The sequence below is a fragment of the Sinohyriopsis cumingii genome, chromosome 1 (genome assembly GCF_028554795.1).
Source record: "Sinohyriopsis cumingii isolate HCF-2022 chromosome 1, ASM2855479v2, whole genome shotgun sequence".
In the NCBI taxonomy this organism is placed as follows: domain Eukaryota; kingdom Metazoa; phylum Mollusca; class Bivalvia; order Unionida; family Unionidae; genus Sinohyriopsis; species Sinohyriopsis cumingii.
Genome location: NC_142961.1, coordinates 24,916,342 through 24,937,129, shown reverse-complemented (window position 1 = coordinate 24,937,129; position 20,788 = coordinate 24,916,342). Strand labels below are relative to the sequence as shown.

The 20,788-nt window shown below is 35.2% G+C and overlaps 1 protein-coding gene across 1 annotated transcript in view; it reads right to left on the bottom strand.

Annotated features, from left to right (window-relative positions):
* LOC149806565 (maltase-glucoamylase-like) overlaps positions 1-20,788 on the bottom strand; it is a 301,187-nt gene that overhangs the window by 200,157 nt on the left and 80,242 nt on the right. Inside the window, exons 17-20 of the mRNA XM_089954697.1 lie at positions 18,631-18,687; positions 16,375-16,499; positions 4,169-4,257; positions 2,117-2,166 (exon numbers count right to left, since the gene is read on the bottom strand). Coding sequence (XP_089810823.1) covers positions 2,117-2,166; positions 4,169-4,257; positions 16,375-16,499; positions 18,631-18,687 — 321 coding nt within the window. The remainder of the gene's footprint in view (positions 1-2,116; positions 2,167-4,168; positions 4,258-16,374; positions 16,500-18,630; positions 18,688-20,788) is intronic.

Genomic DNA, 20,788 nt, shown 5'->3' with positions numbered 1-20,788 from the left:
CTGATATTATGATAAGAATTCTAGCACTTGTGCCTTAACACTTGAGACATCAAGTTGTTTTATGTTGTGTCTAGTTTGAGCTGAGTTTTTTATTTTCTTCAAATTATTGAAATTCAAGTGATTCTTTTCCCTGGAAATAAAATAAGTGCTCTGATAATTCTTGGACAAAGACATTCCTTGGAAATTATACAGAATTCAAAAACAGAAATAATGTTTACTGTGATTCAACATGAGACTGTTGACACATCAGTATAATGCTAACTATTACAGACGTCATCTCCTTCTATCTTGGATTTCATCGGGATTTGAACTCTGATTCACTCTGAACTTTTCATTGATAGGACTTGTGGTTTTTATTTCTTGGATTATTTTGGGACTTACTTTGCAACACCATTAGTTCCTTTTGTTATTTTTCACTTAGTATTTTAGGGAAATAAATTATTTGTTAAATTTTGCAAAGCTTGATGTTGTCACTCTTTTCTGTTACTTATTTCAAGAGCACAGACTCATAACATGCTATATTTCTCAATACCAATATAAACTCTAGTGTCATACATCAAAGCCTTGAAATCAATGACAGACCTACCATTCCAGTATAACACTATATTTCTCAATGCCAGTATACACTCTAGTGTCATATATCATAGCCTTGAAATCAAGGACATACCTACCATTTCAGTATAACACTATATTTCTCAATGCCAATATACACTCTAGTGTCATACATCATTGCCTTGAAATCAATGACATACCTACCATTTCAGTATAGCATTATAATTCTCAACGCCAATATACACTCTAGTGTCATACATCAGTGCCTTCAAATCAATGACAGACCTACCATTTCAGTATACATGTAACACTATATTTCTCAATGCCAGTAGACACTCGAGTGTTATACATCAATGGCTTGAAATCAACGACAGACTTACCATTTCAGTATAACACTATATTTCTCAATGCCAATATACACTCTAGTGTCATACATCATTGCCTTGAAATCAATGACAGACCAACCATTTCAGTATATCATTATATTTCTTAATGCCAATATATATTCTAGTGTCATACATCAAAGCCTTGAAATCAATAACAGACTTACCATATCAGTATACGGTAACACTATATTTCTCAATGCCAATATACACTCTAGTGTCATACATCATTGCCTTGAAATCAACGACAGACCTACCATTTCAGTATAACACTATATTTCTCAATGCCAATCTAGTGTCATACATCACTGCCTTGAAATCAATGACAGACCTACCATTTTAGTATAACACTTTATTTCTCAGTGCCAATATACAATCTAGTGTCATACATCAAAACTTTGAAATCAATGACAGACCTACCATTTCAGTATAACATTATTTTTCTCAATGCCAATATACACTCTAGTGTCATACATCATTGCCTTGAAATCAATGACAGACCTACCATTTCAACATAACACTATATTTCTCAATGCCAGTATACACTCTAGTGTTATACATCAATGCCTTGAAATCAATGACAGACCTACCATTTCAGTATAACACTATTTTTCTCAATGCCAATATACACTCTAGTGTCATACATCAAAGCCTTGAAATCAATGACAGACCTACCATTTCAGTATAACACTATTTTTCTCAATGCCAATATACACGCTAGTGTCATACATCATTGCCTCAAAATCAATGACCTACCATTTCAACATAACATTATATTTCTCAATGCCAATATACACTCTAGTGTTATACATCAATGCCTTGAAATCAATGACAGACATACCATTTCAGTATAACACTATATTTCTCAATGCCAATATACACTTTAGTGTCATACATCAAAGCCTTGAAATCAATGACAGACCTACCATTTCAGTATAACACTATATTTCTCAATGCCAATATACACTTTAGTGTCATACATCACTGCCTTGAAATCAATGACAGACCTACCATTTCAACATAACACAATATTTCTCAATGCCAATATACACTCTAGTGTTATACATCAATGCCTTGAAATCAATGACAGACATACCATTTCAGTATAACACTATATTTCTCAATGCCAATATACACTCTAGTGTGATACATCAAAACCTTGAAATCAATGACAGACCTACCATTTCAGCTTGGAATGTAGCAAGATAGTAATCGCCAGATTCATAAGTATCTGAAAAAAAGACAGCACTGGAGTTTACTATATTTAATGTCTTCCGTCTGAGCAAATTGACAATGTTTCTGACAACATTTACCAGTAAATTCATGATTTTTAATGCACATTACACAAAAACTGTTTAATGTACAATACACAAAACTATTTAATGTACATTACACATACACAAAACTATTTAATGCACATTACACAAAATATATTTAATGTACATTACACAAAACTATTTAATGCATGTTACACAAAATATATTTAATGTACGTTACACAAAACTATTTAATGCACGTTCATTTACTGAGAATTTATGACAAGCGTTCAATATGAATAGATATGACATTATGCTTCAGTTTTTATTTGAATGACGTGTATAAAACGATATTGTTTATGTCTTCATTTGGTCTAAAGTATATATTAAGTATGTTATTAAATCTGTACTGCACAATATTCACATGGACTCAATGATCTTGTTGTTTAACAAGCTTGCTAAATCAATTTGCTAAATCACATGAAAAATGTCCAGTGCAAATTCATTAACCCATATGTATTCCATCATGTCATGGATGTAATTTGTATTAAATCTGACCAAGATTGATGCATGAACATGTATGCAATAATGAAACTGCACCAAATGGATCAGAATTCAAGGTCAGGGTAATCACTGAATTTAATAACTACTACATACCTTTAATTTGGTGAAAATTCACTTGTGTAGTATTATTATTCATATTTGACAATGTTTTAACTGTTCTAGTGATGATGTACAAGGATACCAAGCATCCTCTATATAGTACATGACAGTACACCTTCTAGTGATGACAAAGTATACCAAGTAATGCAAGTTAATTTCAAATGGGTTGCAAATTATTAGAGCATAAGGAAAATGTCATGAAAACATACAATATTGAATCCTGACCTTAATCTTGAAAATAGGATCCCTGGTGTGTCGCTACACAAATTACCTTCAAGTGAGGTGGTACAAGTATACTATCCATCATCCCTTGATCTCAAATGTATTTCAAGTTAACGATCAGAAGGGATAGTATAATGGAAAATGTAAACTACTTAGATGTGACCTGGATCTTGATGATATAACATCCCCATTGTGGTACACAAAATGTGATCTAGTAAGCATGTGACCTGGATCTTGATGATAGAATCCCCATTCTGGTACACAAAACAAATATGATCTAGTAAGCACATGACATGGATCTTTATGATAGCATCCCCACTATGGTACACAAAACGTGATCTAGTAAGCATGTGACCTGGATCTTGATGATAGAATCCCCACTGTGATACACAAAATGTGATCTAGTAAGCACATGACCTGGATCTTGATGATAGCATCCACATTGTGGTACACAAAATGTGATCTAGTAAGCATGTGACCTGGATCTTGATGATAGGATCCCCATTGTGATACACAAAACATGATCTAGTAAGCATGTAACCTGGATCTTGATGATAGCATAACCACTGTGTACACAAAATGTGATCTAGTATGCATGTGACCTGGATCCTGATGATACCATCCCCATTGTGGTACACAAACGTGATCTAGTAAGCATGACTTACCAGTATATCAAGTTTCATCCCTTGGAGTCAAACGATTTTAAAGTTAAATATAAAAAAATGGATGGTTATGTGGAAATGCTGATACTATATGTCTCCTACTTTCCTCTAAATGATGGGAAACAACACATCATGACACTGAAGGTAAAATAATTACATATCTATCTTCTTCAAGTCTCTGTTTATGTGTTTCAGCTCATAACAAGCTCTTCCAAAGTGAAACAAACTTTGAATGTTACTGTAACTCAGCTCACGGCAGTGTACCTTAATACTGTTAGCTTATAGTCACCTATCACCAGTCACCTCATAAATTGGCATTATTTGCCCAGTTTTAACCTCAAGATACCATATACTAGCTTTACTGAATGCAGCTAGTTGTTTAAATCTCACTCTCTGCAAATGCAGACATGACTAAAAAGTTACTCCTTACCTATGGATTTGCCATCATCCCAGAATAACTCTCCACTGGCTTGGCCTTTGTTATCAAGGACCACAAGTAGTTTCATTGGATTCTGACGACTTAAAATGAGAAAAACAGAAAAATATTTGCATTTGTATTTGATAAAATTATTACTCAATCATAAAAGTTTATCTAGTTTTTCTGACACTTGTATTAAACTGGCCAACCATAAAATACCACTCATTCCGATACACTGAACAATCAGCATGAGATGTAAGCAACAGGTCTACCTCGGGACATTTTACTCGATACAATTAAAACATTAACAATGGGGCATCTGTCTATTTATTAAATCAATGATAAACAATATCCAAGTCATGATCATTGTAAGAACATGTGTCTTTGTGTGAGGTGGACCAAAGCTTGTGCGTGATCATTGTAACAACATATGCCTTGCCTGTGGTGGATTAAAGCTTGTGTGTGATCACTGCAAGAACATATGCCTTGTGTGATGTGGATCTAAGCTTGTGTGTGATCATTGTAAGAACATGTGCCTTCCCTTAGGTGGATCAAGGCTTGTGTGTGTGTGATCATTGTAAGAACATGTGATTTGTGTGAGGTGGATCAAGGCTTGTGTGTGATCATTGTACGAATATGGGCCTTGCCTGAGGTGGATCAAAGCTTGTGTGTCATCACTGTACAAACATCTGCCTTGCCTGAGGTTGATTAAAGCTTGTGTGTTATCATTGTAAGAACATCTGTCTTGTGTGAGGTGGATCAAAGCAGGTGTGTGATCATTGTAAGAGCATTTGATTTGGGTGAGATGGATCAAAGCTTGTGTGTGATCACTGTAAGAACATGGGACTTGCCTTAGGTGGATCAAAGGTTGTGTGTGATCATTTTAAGAACATGCGCCTTGTGTGAGGTGGATCAAAGCTTGTGTGATCACTGTAAGAACATGTACCTTCCCTGAGGTGGATTAAAGCTTGTGTGTGATTATTTTAAGAACATGTACCTTGTGTGAGGTGGATCAAAGCTTGTGTGATCATTATAAGAACATGTACCTTCCCTGAGGTGGATCAAAGCTTGTGTGTGATCACTGTAAGAACATGGGCCTTGCCTGAGGTGGATCAAAGCTTGTGTGATCCTTGTAAGAACATGTACCTTCTATGTGGTGGATTAAAGCTTGTGTGTGATCACTGTAAGAACATGAGCCTTGCCTTGGGTGGATCAAAGGCTGTGTGTGATTATTGTAAGAACATGTGCCTTGTGTGAGGTAGATCAAATCTTGTGTGATCATTATAAGAACATGTGCCTTGCCTGAGGTGGATCAAAGCTTGTGTGTGATCATTGTAAGAACATGGGGCTTTGCATGCGGTGGATTAAAGCTTGTGTGTGATCACTGTAAGAACATGTACCTTGTCCAAGATGGATTAAAGCTTGTGTGATCATTGTTAAGAACATGTGCCTTGTGTGAGGTGGATCAAAGCTTGTGTGATCATTGTAAAAACATGCCTGAGGTGGATTAAAGCTTGTGTGTGATCATTGTAAGAACATGTGCCTTGTGTGAGGTTTATCAAATCTTGTGTGTGATCATTGTAAGAACATGTGCCTTGTGTGGGGTGGGTCAAAGCTTGTGTGTAATCGCCATATGAATATGGGTCTTGCCTGAGAGGAATCAAAGCTTGTGTGTGGTATCGTAAGAACATGGGCCTTGTCTGAAGTGGGTCAAAGCTTGTGTGTGATCACTGTAAGAACGTGTGCCTTGCATGAGGTGGATCAAAGATTGTGTGTGATCATTGTAAGAATATGTGCCTTGTGTGGGGTGGATCAAAACTCATGTGTGATCACTGTAAGAACATGTGCCTTGCATGAGGTGGATCAAACCTTGTGTGTGATCACTTTAAGAACATGTGATTTGGGTGAGGTGGATCAAAGCTTGTGTGTGATCATTGTAAAAGTACGTGCCTTGTGTGGGTTGGATCAAAGCTTGTGTGTGATCACTGTAATAACATGCACCTTGCATGAGGTGGATCAAAGTTTGTGTGTGATCACTTTAAGAACATGTGATTTGGGTGAGCTGGATCAAAGCTTGTGTGTGATCATTGTAAAAATATGTGCCTTGTGTGGGTTGGATCAAAGCTTGTGTGTGATCACTGTAATAACATGTGCCTTGCATGAGATGGATCAAAGCTTGTGTGTGATCACTGTAATAACATGCACCTTGCATGAGGTGGATCAAAGCTTGTGTGTGATCACTTTAAGAACATGTGATTTGGGTGAGGTGGATCAAAGCTTGTGTGTGATCATTGTAAAAATATGTGCCCTGTGTGGGTTGGATCAAAGCTTGTGTGTGATCACTGTAAGAATATGGGTCATGCCGGAGATGGATCAAAGCTTGTGTGTGATCACTGTAAAAACGTGTGTTGTGAGGGGTGGATCAAAGTTTGTGTGTGATCACTGTAAGAACATGGGCATTGTGTGGGGTGGATCAAAGCTTGTGTGTCATCACTGTAAAAACATGGGCCTTGCCTGAGGTGGATCAATGCTTGTGGCCAATGATCAGCTGAGTGCCAAAATAGTCAATACAAATTAAAATTAGTATGTATTAGTTGGAAATTAACATTAGTATGCATGTACAAAGTCCATTAAAACAGCAAAGAAAAATGTATTTAAAGAAATCTTTACACATGCACTGTTAAGCATTATTTTCACTGATTATAGTGGTTGATGTTTATAACAACAACTGATAAAACAGCACATATGAAGTCAGTAAACAACAGAATACATAAAAATATAGCTTTAAACATATGTAATGTTCAAACATTTCCTTCAGCCTATGCCTTTAGATTTGTAAGCCACTTTAAATAATAAAAATGAAACACTCAGTTGAATCAATAGAGAATTGATTGATGTCTTTATTATATCCTCAGTGATACAATCATTGACATAAAAAAATACATAAAGAATGAATTGAAAACTAAGTAATAACATATCAAACATCAAACACAAAATACCCTTATTAACAAAGCTCAATCTACACTGAACATCCAGTATGCAAATGAAGGAGAAAATGGATACTGTTAGGAAATTATGAATAGTCTTTTGAATATGCTACAGGTTAAAGATGTAAAAAGTGTTAGATGATAAAAGTATGAAAGCTAAAACATGTTCAGAACATACATGAACCTATTAAAGAAATAAATGGAATAACAAAACAATATGTCAGCCTGGTGCAGTCAAATGTTTCATATATTTCCACATGGAAGCAACAGTTGTCATACAAAGCTGATTGAAATACAGTTCGATTCTTACTAACAAGAGCTATCCAATCATGGAAAATCTTTCCCAAATGAGAACTGACAATATCAATATCTGACAGCAAATTTCCCAAATGAATACTGACAATATCAATATCTGACAGCAAATTTCCCAAATGAATACTGACAATATCAATATCTGACAGCAAATTTCCCAAAAGAATACTGACAAATTCAATGTCTGACAGCAAAATAATTCATCAATAATAACAAAAGAGTGAGATAAAATCTGTTCAAAATGAACCGATCAAATCCCAGGTTTCAATACATTTTAGAATTAGAGATCAATACGTACACAGTAAGCATCTGTGATTTTGCTGCTCAATGTTTATACTGGTTGCCATACCGAACACTTGTACTGAGTGCAATATATTCAAGCAGGAGAGTTAACGGTATCAGATCCAAATTTTTAAATTTTAGATTTTACAAAACCACCATTCATAAAACTGCTTGCTTTCTGGTGTTTGTGTGTGGATGCTTTGTAAGTTAGAAACATACTAGATAAGTCATTCAGAAGATCATGTAGACCAGATAAATCATTAGGAATGACATCAGGTCCAGATAAATCATTAGGAATGACATCTAGTCCAGATCAATCATTAGGAAGGGCATCTAGTCCAGATAAATCATTAGGAAGGGCATCTAGTCCAGATAAATCATTAGGAATGACATCTAGTCCAGATAAACCGTTAGGAATGACATCTAGTCCAGATAAATCATTAGGAAGGGCATCTAGCCCATATAAATCATTAGGAAGGGCATCTATTCAAGATAAATCATTAGGAATGACATCTAGTCCAGATAAAAAATTAGGAATGAGATCTAGTCCAGATAAATTATTAGAAAGGCATCTAGTCCAGATAAATCATTAGGAAGGGCATCTAGTCCAGATAAATCATTAGGAATGACATCTAGTCCAGATAAATCATTAGGAAGGACATCTAGTAGAGAATAATCATTAGGAAGGGCATATAGTCCATAAATTATTAGGAAGGGCATCTAGTCCAGATAAATCATTAAGAAGGGGATCTAGTCCAGATAAATCATTAGGAAGGGCATCTGGTCCAGACAAATCATTAGGAATGGCATCTAGTCTGTATATATTATTCTGAAAAGCATCTAGTCCAGATAAATCATTAGGAAGGGCATCTAGTCCAGATAAATTATTAGGAAGGGCATCTATTCCAGATAAATCATTAGGAAGGGCATCTAGTCCAGATAGTGTTGCAATGTTTGTTGAGTTGTTGGAGGTTTCATTCATGTGGAAAAACGTGAACGATGGGTAATAATAATAATAATAATGACCTTATTTAAAGAGGGTAACACAATTAGCTAAAAACTAATCTACCTTGAGGCCCTCATACAAAGGAATTTATTTATTTAAGCTGCATCTCTGAAGCCACTGGATATATTGGGTTTGGAAGAAGGAAACAGAGTGGACATTTCTAATCTCAGCTGGAATACTATTCCAGAGCCGAGTTCCAGAGTATTGGAAACTTTTTTTTAAATAACTCCTTATTTGGTTTGGGAATTTTATACTGTTTGGTAGACATGGATCGCAGGTGGGGAGTATTACCAGGTAGCCTATACTGGAATAGTGATTGTAAATATTCAGGAGCACTATTCTGAGATATCCTGTACATTAATTTGGCTTTTCTCAAACAGATTCGGTCTTTAATAGGTAATATTTTTAACCTACCAGCTAAACTTTCCTTGCTTTCTTTCTGGATTGATATTAGCCCAAATGCTCTTTTTTGAAGATGTGCCAGCTTTGCTATGTTTTTATCATTTGAATTACCCCATACTGTACTACAGTAGTCCAAATAGGGTTGTATGTAACTGTTATAAAATAGTTTCCTGTGCCTTTCAGGGAGAAATGTCTTATCCTACTGAGAAGCCATAAACTTGAATTGACTTTTTTTACTGGTATGTTTGATATGTTCAGTCCATGATAGGTTATTATCTACCAGAACACCAAGTAGCCTATCATGACAGACTATTTGCAGATTTGTATCCTTCCATGTCAGACATAGTTCATCACTATCAAGATTTGTCCTTCTTTGCCGTGTTGAGATAAGTAATATTTTAGTTTTACCAGTATTTACCACCATGCCATTACATGTGCACCAGTTTTCCAGTTTGTTTAGTGCATTCTGTAAAGAAATTTCGAGCTCATGCTTTGTGTTTTGGATGTCTGACAATGTTGTGTCATCTGCATAGAGATCTGTAGATGATATTGAGTCTCTTAGTAAAAGTGGTAGGTCATTAATAAATAAAATGAATAGTAGTGGACCTAGAATTGAGCCTTGTGGTACTCCATATCTAATTGTTTCAGGTTCAGACAGAACATTATTTATGTAAACATGTTGTGTTCTCTCATTTAAGTATGAAGTAAACCATCTAATTGTTCTTTCATCACACTGGTAGATTTTCAGTTTCTTCAAAAGGATTTCATGATTCACCATGTCAAAAGCTTTCCTGAAATCTACAAATACAGTTCCTATTATTCTACCTTGGTCAAGTGCTTGAAGCCATTTATTAGTTAGGGAGATCAAGGCAGTCTCACAGGAATGGTTCTGTCTAAAGCCTGATTGATTAGGGTGTAACAGCAAGTGTTTGGTTAAATATGACATGAATGAGTCATGGACATGTTTTTCAATCAATTTTGACAAGTGGAGTGATCTTTCATTTTGCAGCTCATCAATTACATAACAAAGCAAGTGGCAAAAGACAAAATAAGAATAACTTTTTGCTGTACAATGCTCTCTCACTATAGCACCCCCAGAATACCACCACTCCTCACAATAAAAAAACTCTGGATCTCATTAAAATAGGTAAATTTTGTTTTCATGGTAACTGCTGATTAATTGATATCACTTGTTGCTTGCTTTGGCCAGTAAGAATCAGTTATTATTATGATTCGGCTTAGTTACTCTACATATTAATGATAGTTTTATTGAAACTGTATAAGATGACCTCAATTATAAGTAAAAGTCATTAATATTAATGTAAAGGAAGAGTGCTTACTAGCAGAGTGACCGGTGATGACAAATTATAAGAATAATTTACTAATTAGTAGCATTAAAAAATTACCAGAACATTTTGTTTTGCTATTTGTACGAGGTAAAATCTGAATTGTGTACCAGCTTTTATTCACAAATATATGTTATGTATATTTAATTTGTACCCTAGAAGATTCCAGAAACAAGTTTTGTTTCCAGTTTGATAGAAATTTCCATTATGATAAACTTCATCCTGACCCCCATATTGTCTTATGTTTTTATATACTGGAGAAGTAAACAGAAATTCTTTATTCCTTATTAAACTTCACTTGTGTTCAGATTTAATTTGAGAGGAATTTTTCATTTAAATTATTCATTTGAATTACAAAGTGCTCATTAATAATTTAGGACTAAATCACTATTTTGGGATTATTGTGAATGCATTTACAGACATTCTGGATTACATCATTGTGATACATCAAACTATTAACACTATTCCAGGTTGTTGGGTACATCAGCACTTTCAAAGATGGGAACTCATTCAGAAGACCATTGGAATTCTTTGGAATACTCTGTGCTTTTGGATTTTCACTTAGTATTCTAGGGAAATAAATTGCTTGTTATATTTACTAAACTTGTTGTTTTTTGTTCTTTTCTGCTGCATAGTTTAAGACCATAAAGTCATTAAAAAAATTGCTGGCTTATATGTGATAGGAATTTCATTAAAATTTATCAGAAAACTTCAATTTGTTTTTCAAATTTAAATTCACTTGGTTTCAGACTTGTTTTTAGTCCCTGGTAATAAATTTCAGATATTTGAGAAATCTTTAGTGAAACCAACAAACTTTTACAATTTAATCTAAAGTGATCTTAATATTAAACCCTAACATGAAAGGGTTAGAGTCCTTGAAAAAGTACAAATTTATTCAGCTTGCCAGACTATATGATGATTCTGAATCAAAGGCTTCTTTGATGAAGCAAGAAATAAATGGTGGTTGCACAGAGGTAGGAACTTAAACTGAGAGCCTAAGGGAAACTCCCATGCCACCTGTTTTCTCACATACTCAATTAAACCAGCACACAGAAGGGTGGAAACAATGATGAGGGCAGAGTCACCACATAGTGCAGTTTAAGAGAAAAAGATTGCAGCAGCATGTCTCTTCTAACCAAGTTGAGGTTACAAAAAGTGCTTAGAATATTTCCTTCATGTGGTGAGCGTCCTTACTGACTACCTTGGCAATATGGTATACTGATCCCAATGCATGGTAACTTCTGGCCTTCTCATCTAGGCTAAAGACTGCAAGAAATGCAATTTTGAATAGGAAGGAAGTCAACACAACATTCCTGACCACTTAGATGTGGCAGTGCCACTTTATCACAGAATGAAGAAAACATGTTACAGCACTAACATCTTTATTTAGGGAAAACATTCGTATGTGATTTGTGTGGTGACAAGGTTGTATATAAATTATTCACCAAAAAGAAGGTTCTTGAATTACAGGGGTCACAAATTTTATGTGACAGATGCCCAGTAATTTGTTTGATAACTGTTGTAAAATTTGGCTGGACCAATGTTCATTATCTTCATCAAACAAAAAGCCTTGCCATTGTATGTAGTATTGTCTGTCCTTGTATGTAGCAATGTCTGTCCTGTTATGTAGTAATATCTGTCATTGTATGTAGTAATAGCTGCCTTTGTATGTAGTAATGGCTACCCTTGTATGTAGTAATGGCTGCCCTCGTATGTAGTAATGGCTGTCTTTGTATGTAGTAATGGCTGCCCTTGTATGCATTATTAGCTGTCTTTGTAGTAATGGCTGCCTTTGTATGTAGTAATAGCTGTCATTGTATGCAGTAATGGCTGTCATTGTATGTAGCAATGGCTGCCTTTGTATGTAGTAATGGCTGCCCTTGTGTGTAGTAATGGCTGCATTTGTTTGTAGTATTGGCTGCCACTGCATGTAGTAATAGCTGTCCTTGTATGTTTTAATGGCTGCCCTAGTATGTAGCATTGACTTCCTTTGTATGCAGTATTTGCTGCCACTGTATATAGTATTGGCTGCCACTGTATGTATTAATGGCTTCCCTTGTATGTAGTAATGGCTGCCATTGTATGTAGTATTGACTGCCTTTGTATGTAGTATTGGCTGCCACTGTATGTACTATTGGCTACCACTATGTCTAGTAATGGCTGCCCTTTTATTTAGTAATGGCTGTCTTTGTATGCAGTAATGGCTGTCTTTGTATGTAGTATTGGCTGCACTGTATGTAGCGATGGCTGCACTTGCATGTGGTTATGACTGTCTTTATATGTAGTACTGTAGCCTTTGTATTTAGTATTGGCTGCCACTGTATGTAGTATTGGCTGCCACTGTATGTCATAATAGCTGCCCTTGTATGTAGTAATGGCTAACCTTGTATGCAGTGTTGTATGTAGTGATGGCTACTCTTGTATGTAGTATTGGCTGCCACTGTATGTAGTATTGGCTGCCCTTGTATGTAGTATTGGCTGTCCTTGTGTGTAGTATTGGCTGCCCTTGTATGTAGTAATGGCAGTTCCTGTATGTAGTATTGGCTGCAATTTATGTAGTATTGATTGACCTTATAAGGTAGTAATGGATGTCCTTGTATGTAGTAACTGGTGCCACTGTATGTAATATTGGCTGCAACTGTATATAGTATTGATTGCCCTTGTATATAGTAATGGCTGCAAATGTATGTAATATTGACTGACCTTGTATGTAGTAATGGCTATAAATGTATGTAGTATTGATTGCCCTTTTATGTAGTAATGGCCACCCTCGTATGTAGTATTGGATGCCCTTGCATATAGTAATGGCTGCCCTTGTATGTAGTAATGGCTGCCTTTGTATGTAGTATTGGCTGCCCTTGTTTGTAGTTTTGGCTGCCACCGTATGTAGTATTGGCTGCCACTGTATGTATTATTGATTGCCCTTGTATGTAGCATTGACTGCCCTTGTATGTAGTATTGGCTACCACTGTATGTAGTATTGGCTGCCACTGTATGTAGCAATGAATGCCATTGCATGTAGTATTGACTGCCCTTGTATGTAGCATTGGCTGCCACTGTATGTAGTATTGGCTGCCAATGTATGTATTATTTGCTGCCACTGTAGGCAGTAATGGCTGCCCTTGTATGTAGTACTGGCTGTCATTGTATGCAGTATTGTTGCCCTTGTATATAGTATTGGCTGCCTGTGGAAGAGGACAAGAGGGTACTCCAACAGAGGCAAAATTCTGTATATCTCTTTGACTGCTGCATTAAAAGTGAATTCTGTCTTTTTCATAGTTGGATAGGAATGTGAAGGCATGTCCATGTCATCAAACTGAGAGGGTGTCCTCATCCTCTATGCTGCATGTCCAAAGTTTAGCATTTCATGCAGCAGTGATAATGCCAAATCATCACTACTGTATAAAACAAATGGTTTACTTGTTTGATATGCTAGTAGGGCCAGACAAGTCATGTCCATCATGGAGTGTGGTCCAGCTGGGGGATGATGGTCAGGCATGCTCAATTATGCCAGACTGAAAGAAGGATCCAATTGTCATGCCAGTTTGGCATGTATGGTCTTTAAAAGATGCAATCACTGTAGGAAATGTTTTGTGATGTGCTGTTCACCAGACCTCAATGATAGATTCATGACTGCTGTAACTGTACACTGGTTGTCCAGATGGCTGGACTGGTTGGATACCATGTAGAACATCACACAGTGAATGAAACATAACTTGCAGGCCAGTCCAGCGAGCAGAATCAGAAGGTAATCCTGCATGCCTGGTTTCAATGTTCATGCACACAAAAGGATAAAGACTTATGCCTAGTGGGCTGCCTAATTGGGTTACAAATGGTCCTAGTTTCATCCAACTGAAACATCAGCATCCTAAATGACGGATCCTGTTGTAGTCAAAGCACATCATATGCAATTCCAGTCTAGCTTGAATGGAATTGATTGGTGTGGACCTGAAATAATCTTCACCACTGGTGCTGTTTTAGGAATCTTTATCAGGGTTGGGAGTGGCATATTGTTGTTCACAATAAAACTGATCAAATATTTTGAATTCAGATGAATGCTTAATACTTCACACTTGGAAGATTTAGAATATGCCCTTTTCTCATGGCCATACAGTTACCTTTTCAAGATGTCTGACCCTGTCCTTGGGCAAACATAGCATATATGCTACATGGGTGTGAGGAAGAAAGGAAGAACATTTTGTTCAGGCAAGGCATGTCTTATGGCTGTCTTCCACAATTTTAAAATGTCTACACTTCTTGCACTTGAATGACATCTCTATAATGAAAAGCAAGCAAGAGCATCCCAAAAATATACAAATTATTCAAATAATGAACTCCTATTACTGACATGACCTTGGAAATGTTCATTCAACCAAATTTCAATGGTTCAGTAGAATTGTTACTGATCCATTACACATGGACAACAAGAACTGGCAAAAGATGCAAAATATGGATAATTTCAACAAGTAAAATGAACCTGTCATATATACCAGGATGGACAAAACTTATTATGAATTGTGACGGGTTCTTTGGATGCACTGTTCACATTTGCAATTGACAGTTGAAACTATTAATCATCTGGTGTAAAGATGGCCACCTGGCAAAAACAAGAGTTAAAATTTGTATGAGTTTCTTCTCCTTTGTATAATATTTAGAGAGAAAAACATATTTTTCATCTTTCAGAAAAGGTTGGATTAGGAGGTGGCCCAGAGTAATTTTCTAATGTTAATGTGATCAGGTAATGTATTTGATGGAGAAACATGGCCAAGTTATATAGTACAATCCATCAATTAAAAGAAACACAAACTATCAGTATACTATTTAAATGTCCATGTGACATATGAAATAATTACTGTACTCCAAATAACTATCTTTATGTCAAGAAGCAGACACAGTGTAAGCACATCCAAGGGAAACAACCTGGCCTGAGACTAGCTTCATGTCAAGAAGCATACACAGTGTAAAGTGTAAGCACATCCAAGGGAAACAACTTGGCCTGAGACTAGCTTCATGTCAAGAAGCATACACAGTGTAAACACATCTATGGTAAACAACCTGGTCTGAGACTAGCTTCATGTCCAAAAGCAGACACAATGTAAGCAAATCCAAGGGAAACAACCTGGTCTGAGACTAGCTTCATGTCCAAAAGCAGACACAGTGTAAGCAAATCCAAGGGAAACAACCTGGTCTGAGACTAGCTTCATGTCAAGATGCTGACAGTGTAAGCACATCTATGGTAAACAACCTGGTCTGAGACTAGCTTCATGTCATGATGCTGACACATTATTGAGACTATCTTTATAAAGCAACAATTCAATGGTATACTATTTAATAAATTATAGCCTTATGCAAAACTTATATACAGCTGAGGCAGAAGACGTCATCAAATCTATGTTACACATTTTTTTCTCCCAAAAATCGGAGTCAAAATCTGGTGCTATGATAAAACTTTTGGTCAACAAATTGGTCAGGAAACTGTGCTGTCTTATTTATATACTTACACACCATGATTCATTGGAAGAAATTTTAAGATAACAAATCTTACTGACAAATATTTTGGCCATGTTTATAAAAGAAAATAAAGTTTTTTAATTCTGGATTTTTCACAGCAACCTTTGATAATCAATTGCAACAGATTTTTATATTCCATTCTTGGGCTGATAGAAATGACATTTTTAAAGTTTTTACAACTTTATCACTTTGATTGCAAATGTAGTTCTTTTCACACAATTTAGTCTGTGATGCAATGGAGTTCTCTCCATGTTATTTACAATCTAACCAGTTTTAAGTAGTTACCATGATTTGATCATTATTCCCATCATTTGATTACCTTTTGAGCTAATTGATGCAACCAAAAAACGCACAATGTCAAGTACTTCTTACCTGAAATGGGTGTTGTTAGCTGGTCTTTGCTGTGGCAGACATGTACCTCCTCTAACAAAGAGCTCAGTCTTGGAGGTAGCATTCACAGTAATGTTTTTATTTAGTGGTCCAATAAAACGTTCACCCTGAAGGAAAAGTCAAGTAAATTTTCTGATATTTTGCAATTCTTGTCAATAGATAGCACAGATTCAAAGTATCTATAAAGCTTGGTCCAGGTATGAATGAAAAATTAACATTATTGTGCAGACATTAATTTTCTTTATTGAGTCAGCATCCTTGACCTTTCTCTCCAAAAGTAATGGGCTTCTTCCTTATCTGAGGTGCAGGCAATCCACAAATGTTAGCAAAGGTATGTGCTGTATAACTTAAATTATTGTAAAGAAAAATAGAACTAATACACAGTCCAATCATATACTCCACCAAAAGGTTTTTTTCTTCAAAACCCCGAGCTAATGTAAACCAAAGTTTATTACAGCCAAGGTTGCTGGCAATATTTGTGGTTGTTGTCTTATTTAGCAAAATATTTTTTTTGCTTAGTCTTAATATCATCTTATTTTCAAGTACTATTTTAGCTCACCCATACATGTGATTGTACTGGTCATAGGTCAGAAATACCATCTAAAAGCCTGTCTATGGCACATACCAATTTACAGTCAAATTTAATTCTTTTGAAAATTAAAAGAATTTTTAAAAATTTAAAAATGAATTATGATATTTTAATGAGTTCTATCAATACATTAGAAAAACCAGACAGAATTGTTAATGAACACACACACAATTAAGCTGACAGTTTATTATCCTAACGATAAAACTAAGGCCAAATGTGGAATTTTTTTGAAACGTTATAAGTAATAAAGCAAACAAAGGTGGTCCATGATATCTTCTGAGTCTCTGATGAAAATTAGCTGACCTCTGGCAAAGGAGAAATAAAATACAATGACCAGCCATACAAAATTATGTTGGCAGGCACATTAGAGTAATCATTTTCATTTTTTCTCTTATTGAATTGTTATAGCATTGTTCAAGTTGTTTTAAGAGGAACATTTAATAACAGCTGTAACATTTTTTATTCAATCATGTAAAAATGATAAAATGTATCCTCTCTTTCAATGCTATGAAATGACTGGTTATGAAATAGTGCAAGTTCATAAATGATGGATATCAGAAATTTAAGCATGTGCAGGCATGTAGCAAAGGGCATGTAGCAAAGTTCATGTAGTAAAGGTGATGTATTACAGTTCATGTAGTAAAGTTGATGGGTTTGCATTATGTGTTTCAAAGGTATCTACCTTTAGTATTTCATAAACTATTGGAACTTTTTATATACATAAATTAAGTTCAAGTCATACATAAAAATATCAGCTAAAATATATTACAAGGTATTAATTTTAAGTTGGGATAAATTATTAATAAACACATAAATACATTATGTACTCTGACATTGTTTATTTCAAATTTAAGTTAATCCAAATTGGTTTTGTTTACAGTGATGATCTGAGATAGAATCCCTTCAGGATCAGGCTCATGAATACATCCAAGTCAGGTGCTTCCTCATCCTGAGCATGGTTGTCCCATCATGGACATATTCTGACACTGATACAGACAGGACTTTATTCAAGCTTCAAGATATGCAAAGTGATTCAATGAGAAATCTGGACCAGAAAAGCACTGACAGCCTGTTAATTGTGAAGCTTGATAATTACAATGAATAACACTATACAGTGATCTTGTGAAGATACTAAAAATGCTATTGGATTTTAGATAAAGAAATCTTTACAGTGAACTATTGGATAAACAACTCTTCTTTTAATTAACAATATACTGACTCATTACATTAATTATTTAGTGTAAGATTTTTGATGGGAATCTGAACCTGATTCCACACTTCCTGTTTCAAGTTATGAAGAGAATACATATTATATAAAGAACAAAGATACATTTGTTATGTTTACAACTCCCTTATGCACATTAAATTTATACTGATAACAAAATCTTCTGGTTAAGAAGACAATCTACCAATTCAAATTTGTAAATTTACTGGCTTTTAAATCTCGGTTCTGTCACATTTATGTTAACATGTCTAGAATCCAAATAATATAATCATTGCATGACAGACAAACAATGGACAGACAAATGGACAAAATTTTGTACCATTTACTGTAAGTGAGACAAGGATATCACAACCAAACCAAATCGCCAACGCAGAAACTGATAAATAAGATAGAAAGACTGGGGGTGGGAGGTATTACTACTCACAGTGTACCAACTGTACCAGTAGCCCTCAGGAAGATAGAAATTAAGATTTCGCTGATGCTGAAATAGTATTTATAAAAAAATTAACCATCAATAAATTATAATTTACAGATTATTGTAAGCAAAAAATATTCATATCCAACTCTCTAATTCTACTGAAATGAAATATATTGATCTGACTTGACAAGGAAATAAGTACAGCCTTTGACTAAAGCAGCTGCAGAATATGAACTGAGGTCACGTTTAAAATTTCTTGAATTGCTGTATTTGGATCCTGAAGTTCTAGCAACAGGTAGGTAACATTTTATGATGTCTGCTGATAGATAACATTTTATGATGCCTGCTGGTAAATAACATTTTATGATGTCTGCTGGTAGATAACATTTTATTTTGCCTGCTGAATCATTGTAAAGATTTCTGCATAATGTGCAGTGGCAAAACTGATAAATAAATTCCACAGAATTGGGGATAAAAGTAACAGCAATTTTGATGAGTTGGCCAGATGATGGTAAACAAAGAATGTTTAGGGAAGGCTTGATGGATACGGTCTGATTACCAAATAAAAACATAAATTTTAAGGATGGTTTTATTACCAAATAAAACAAAGAATCATTAGGGATGGATTGATGGATATCAGTAGAAGGTCTGATTACCTAAAAACCAAAGAAATTTTAAGGATGGTTTGATTAGCAAATAAAACAAAGTATCATTAGGTACGGATTGATGGATATCAATAGAAGATCTGATTACCAAATAAAACAGAAATTTTAAGGATGGTTTGATTAGCAAATAAAACAAAGTATCATTAGGAATGGATTGATGGATATCAGTAGAAGGTTCGATTACCAAAACAACAGAGAAATTGTAAGGATGGTTTGATTACCAAATAAAAAAAAAGAATCATTAGGGATGGTTTGATGGATATCAGTAGAAGGTCCGATTACCAAAACAACAGAGACATTTTAAGGATGGTTTGATTACCAAATAAAACAAAGAATCATTAGGGATGGCTTGAAGGATACCGATGGAATTGCTGATTACCCAATAAAACAGAGAATATGGATGGCCTGATAGATATCAATGAAAGGTTTATTACTAAATAAAACAAAGAATCATTAGGGATGGCTTGAAGGATACCATTGGAATTGCTGATTACCCAATGAAACAGAGAATGTTTAGGGATGGCTTGATGGATGTCAATGAAAGGTCTGATTACCAAATAAAACAGGAAATTTAAGGATGGCCTGATGGATAAAAATAAAAGTTCTGGTTACCAAATAAAACAAAGAATCATTAGGGATGACCTGATAGATATCAATGAAAGTTTTAATTACAAAATAAAATAAAGCATGTTTTGTTATGGCCTCATGTATATCAATGGAAGGTCTGATCCAGAATTAAAATAAAGAATGTTTGGGATGGCCTGATGGATACCATTGAAAGGTCTGATTACCAAATAAAACAGAAAATGTTTAGGGGTGGCTTGATGGATATCAGTGGAAGGCCTAATTACCCAATAAAACAGAGAATGTTTTAGGATGGCTTGATGGATGCCAGCAAAAGGTCTGATTACCAAATAAAACAGAGAATGTTTAGGGGTGGCTTGATGGATATTAGTGGAAGGTCTGATTACCAAATAAAACAAAGAATGTTTAGGGATTGCTTGATGGATATCAGTGGAAGGTCTGATTACCAAATAAAACAGAGAATGTTTAGGGATGGCTTGATGGATATCAGTGGAAGGTCTGATTACCCAATAAAACAGAGAATGTTTAGGGATGGCTTGATGGATATCAGTGGAAGGTCTGATTACCAAATAAAACAGAGAATGTTTAGGGATGGCTTGATGGATATCAATGGAAGGTCTGATGACCAAATAAACAAAGAATGTTTTAGGAATGGCTTGATGGATATCAGTGGAAGGTCTGATTACCAAAAAATGCAGAATGTTTAGGGATGGCTTGATGGATATAAATGGAAGGTCTAATATCCAAATAAAACAGAGAATGTTTAGGGATGGCTTGATGGATATCAATGAAAGGTCTGATTATCAATAAAACAGAAAATATTTAGGGATGGCTTGATGGATATCAGTGGAAGGTCTGATTACCGAAAATAAGAGAATGTTTAGGGATGACTTGATGGATGTCAATGAAAGGTC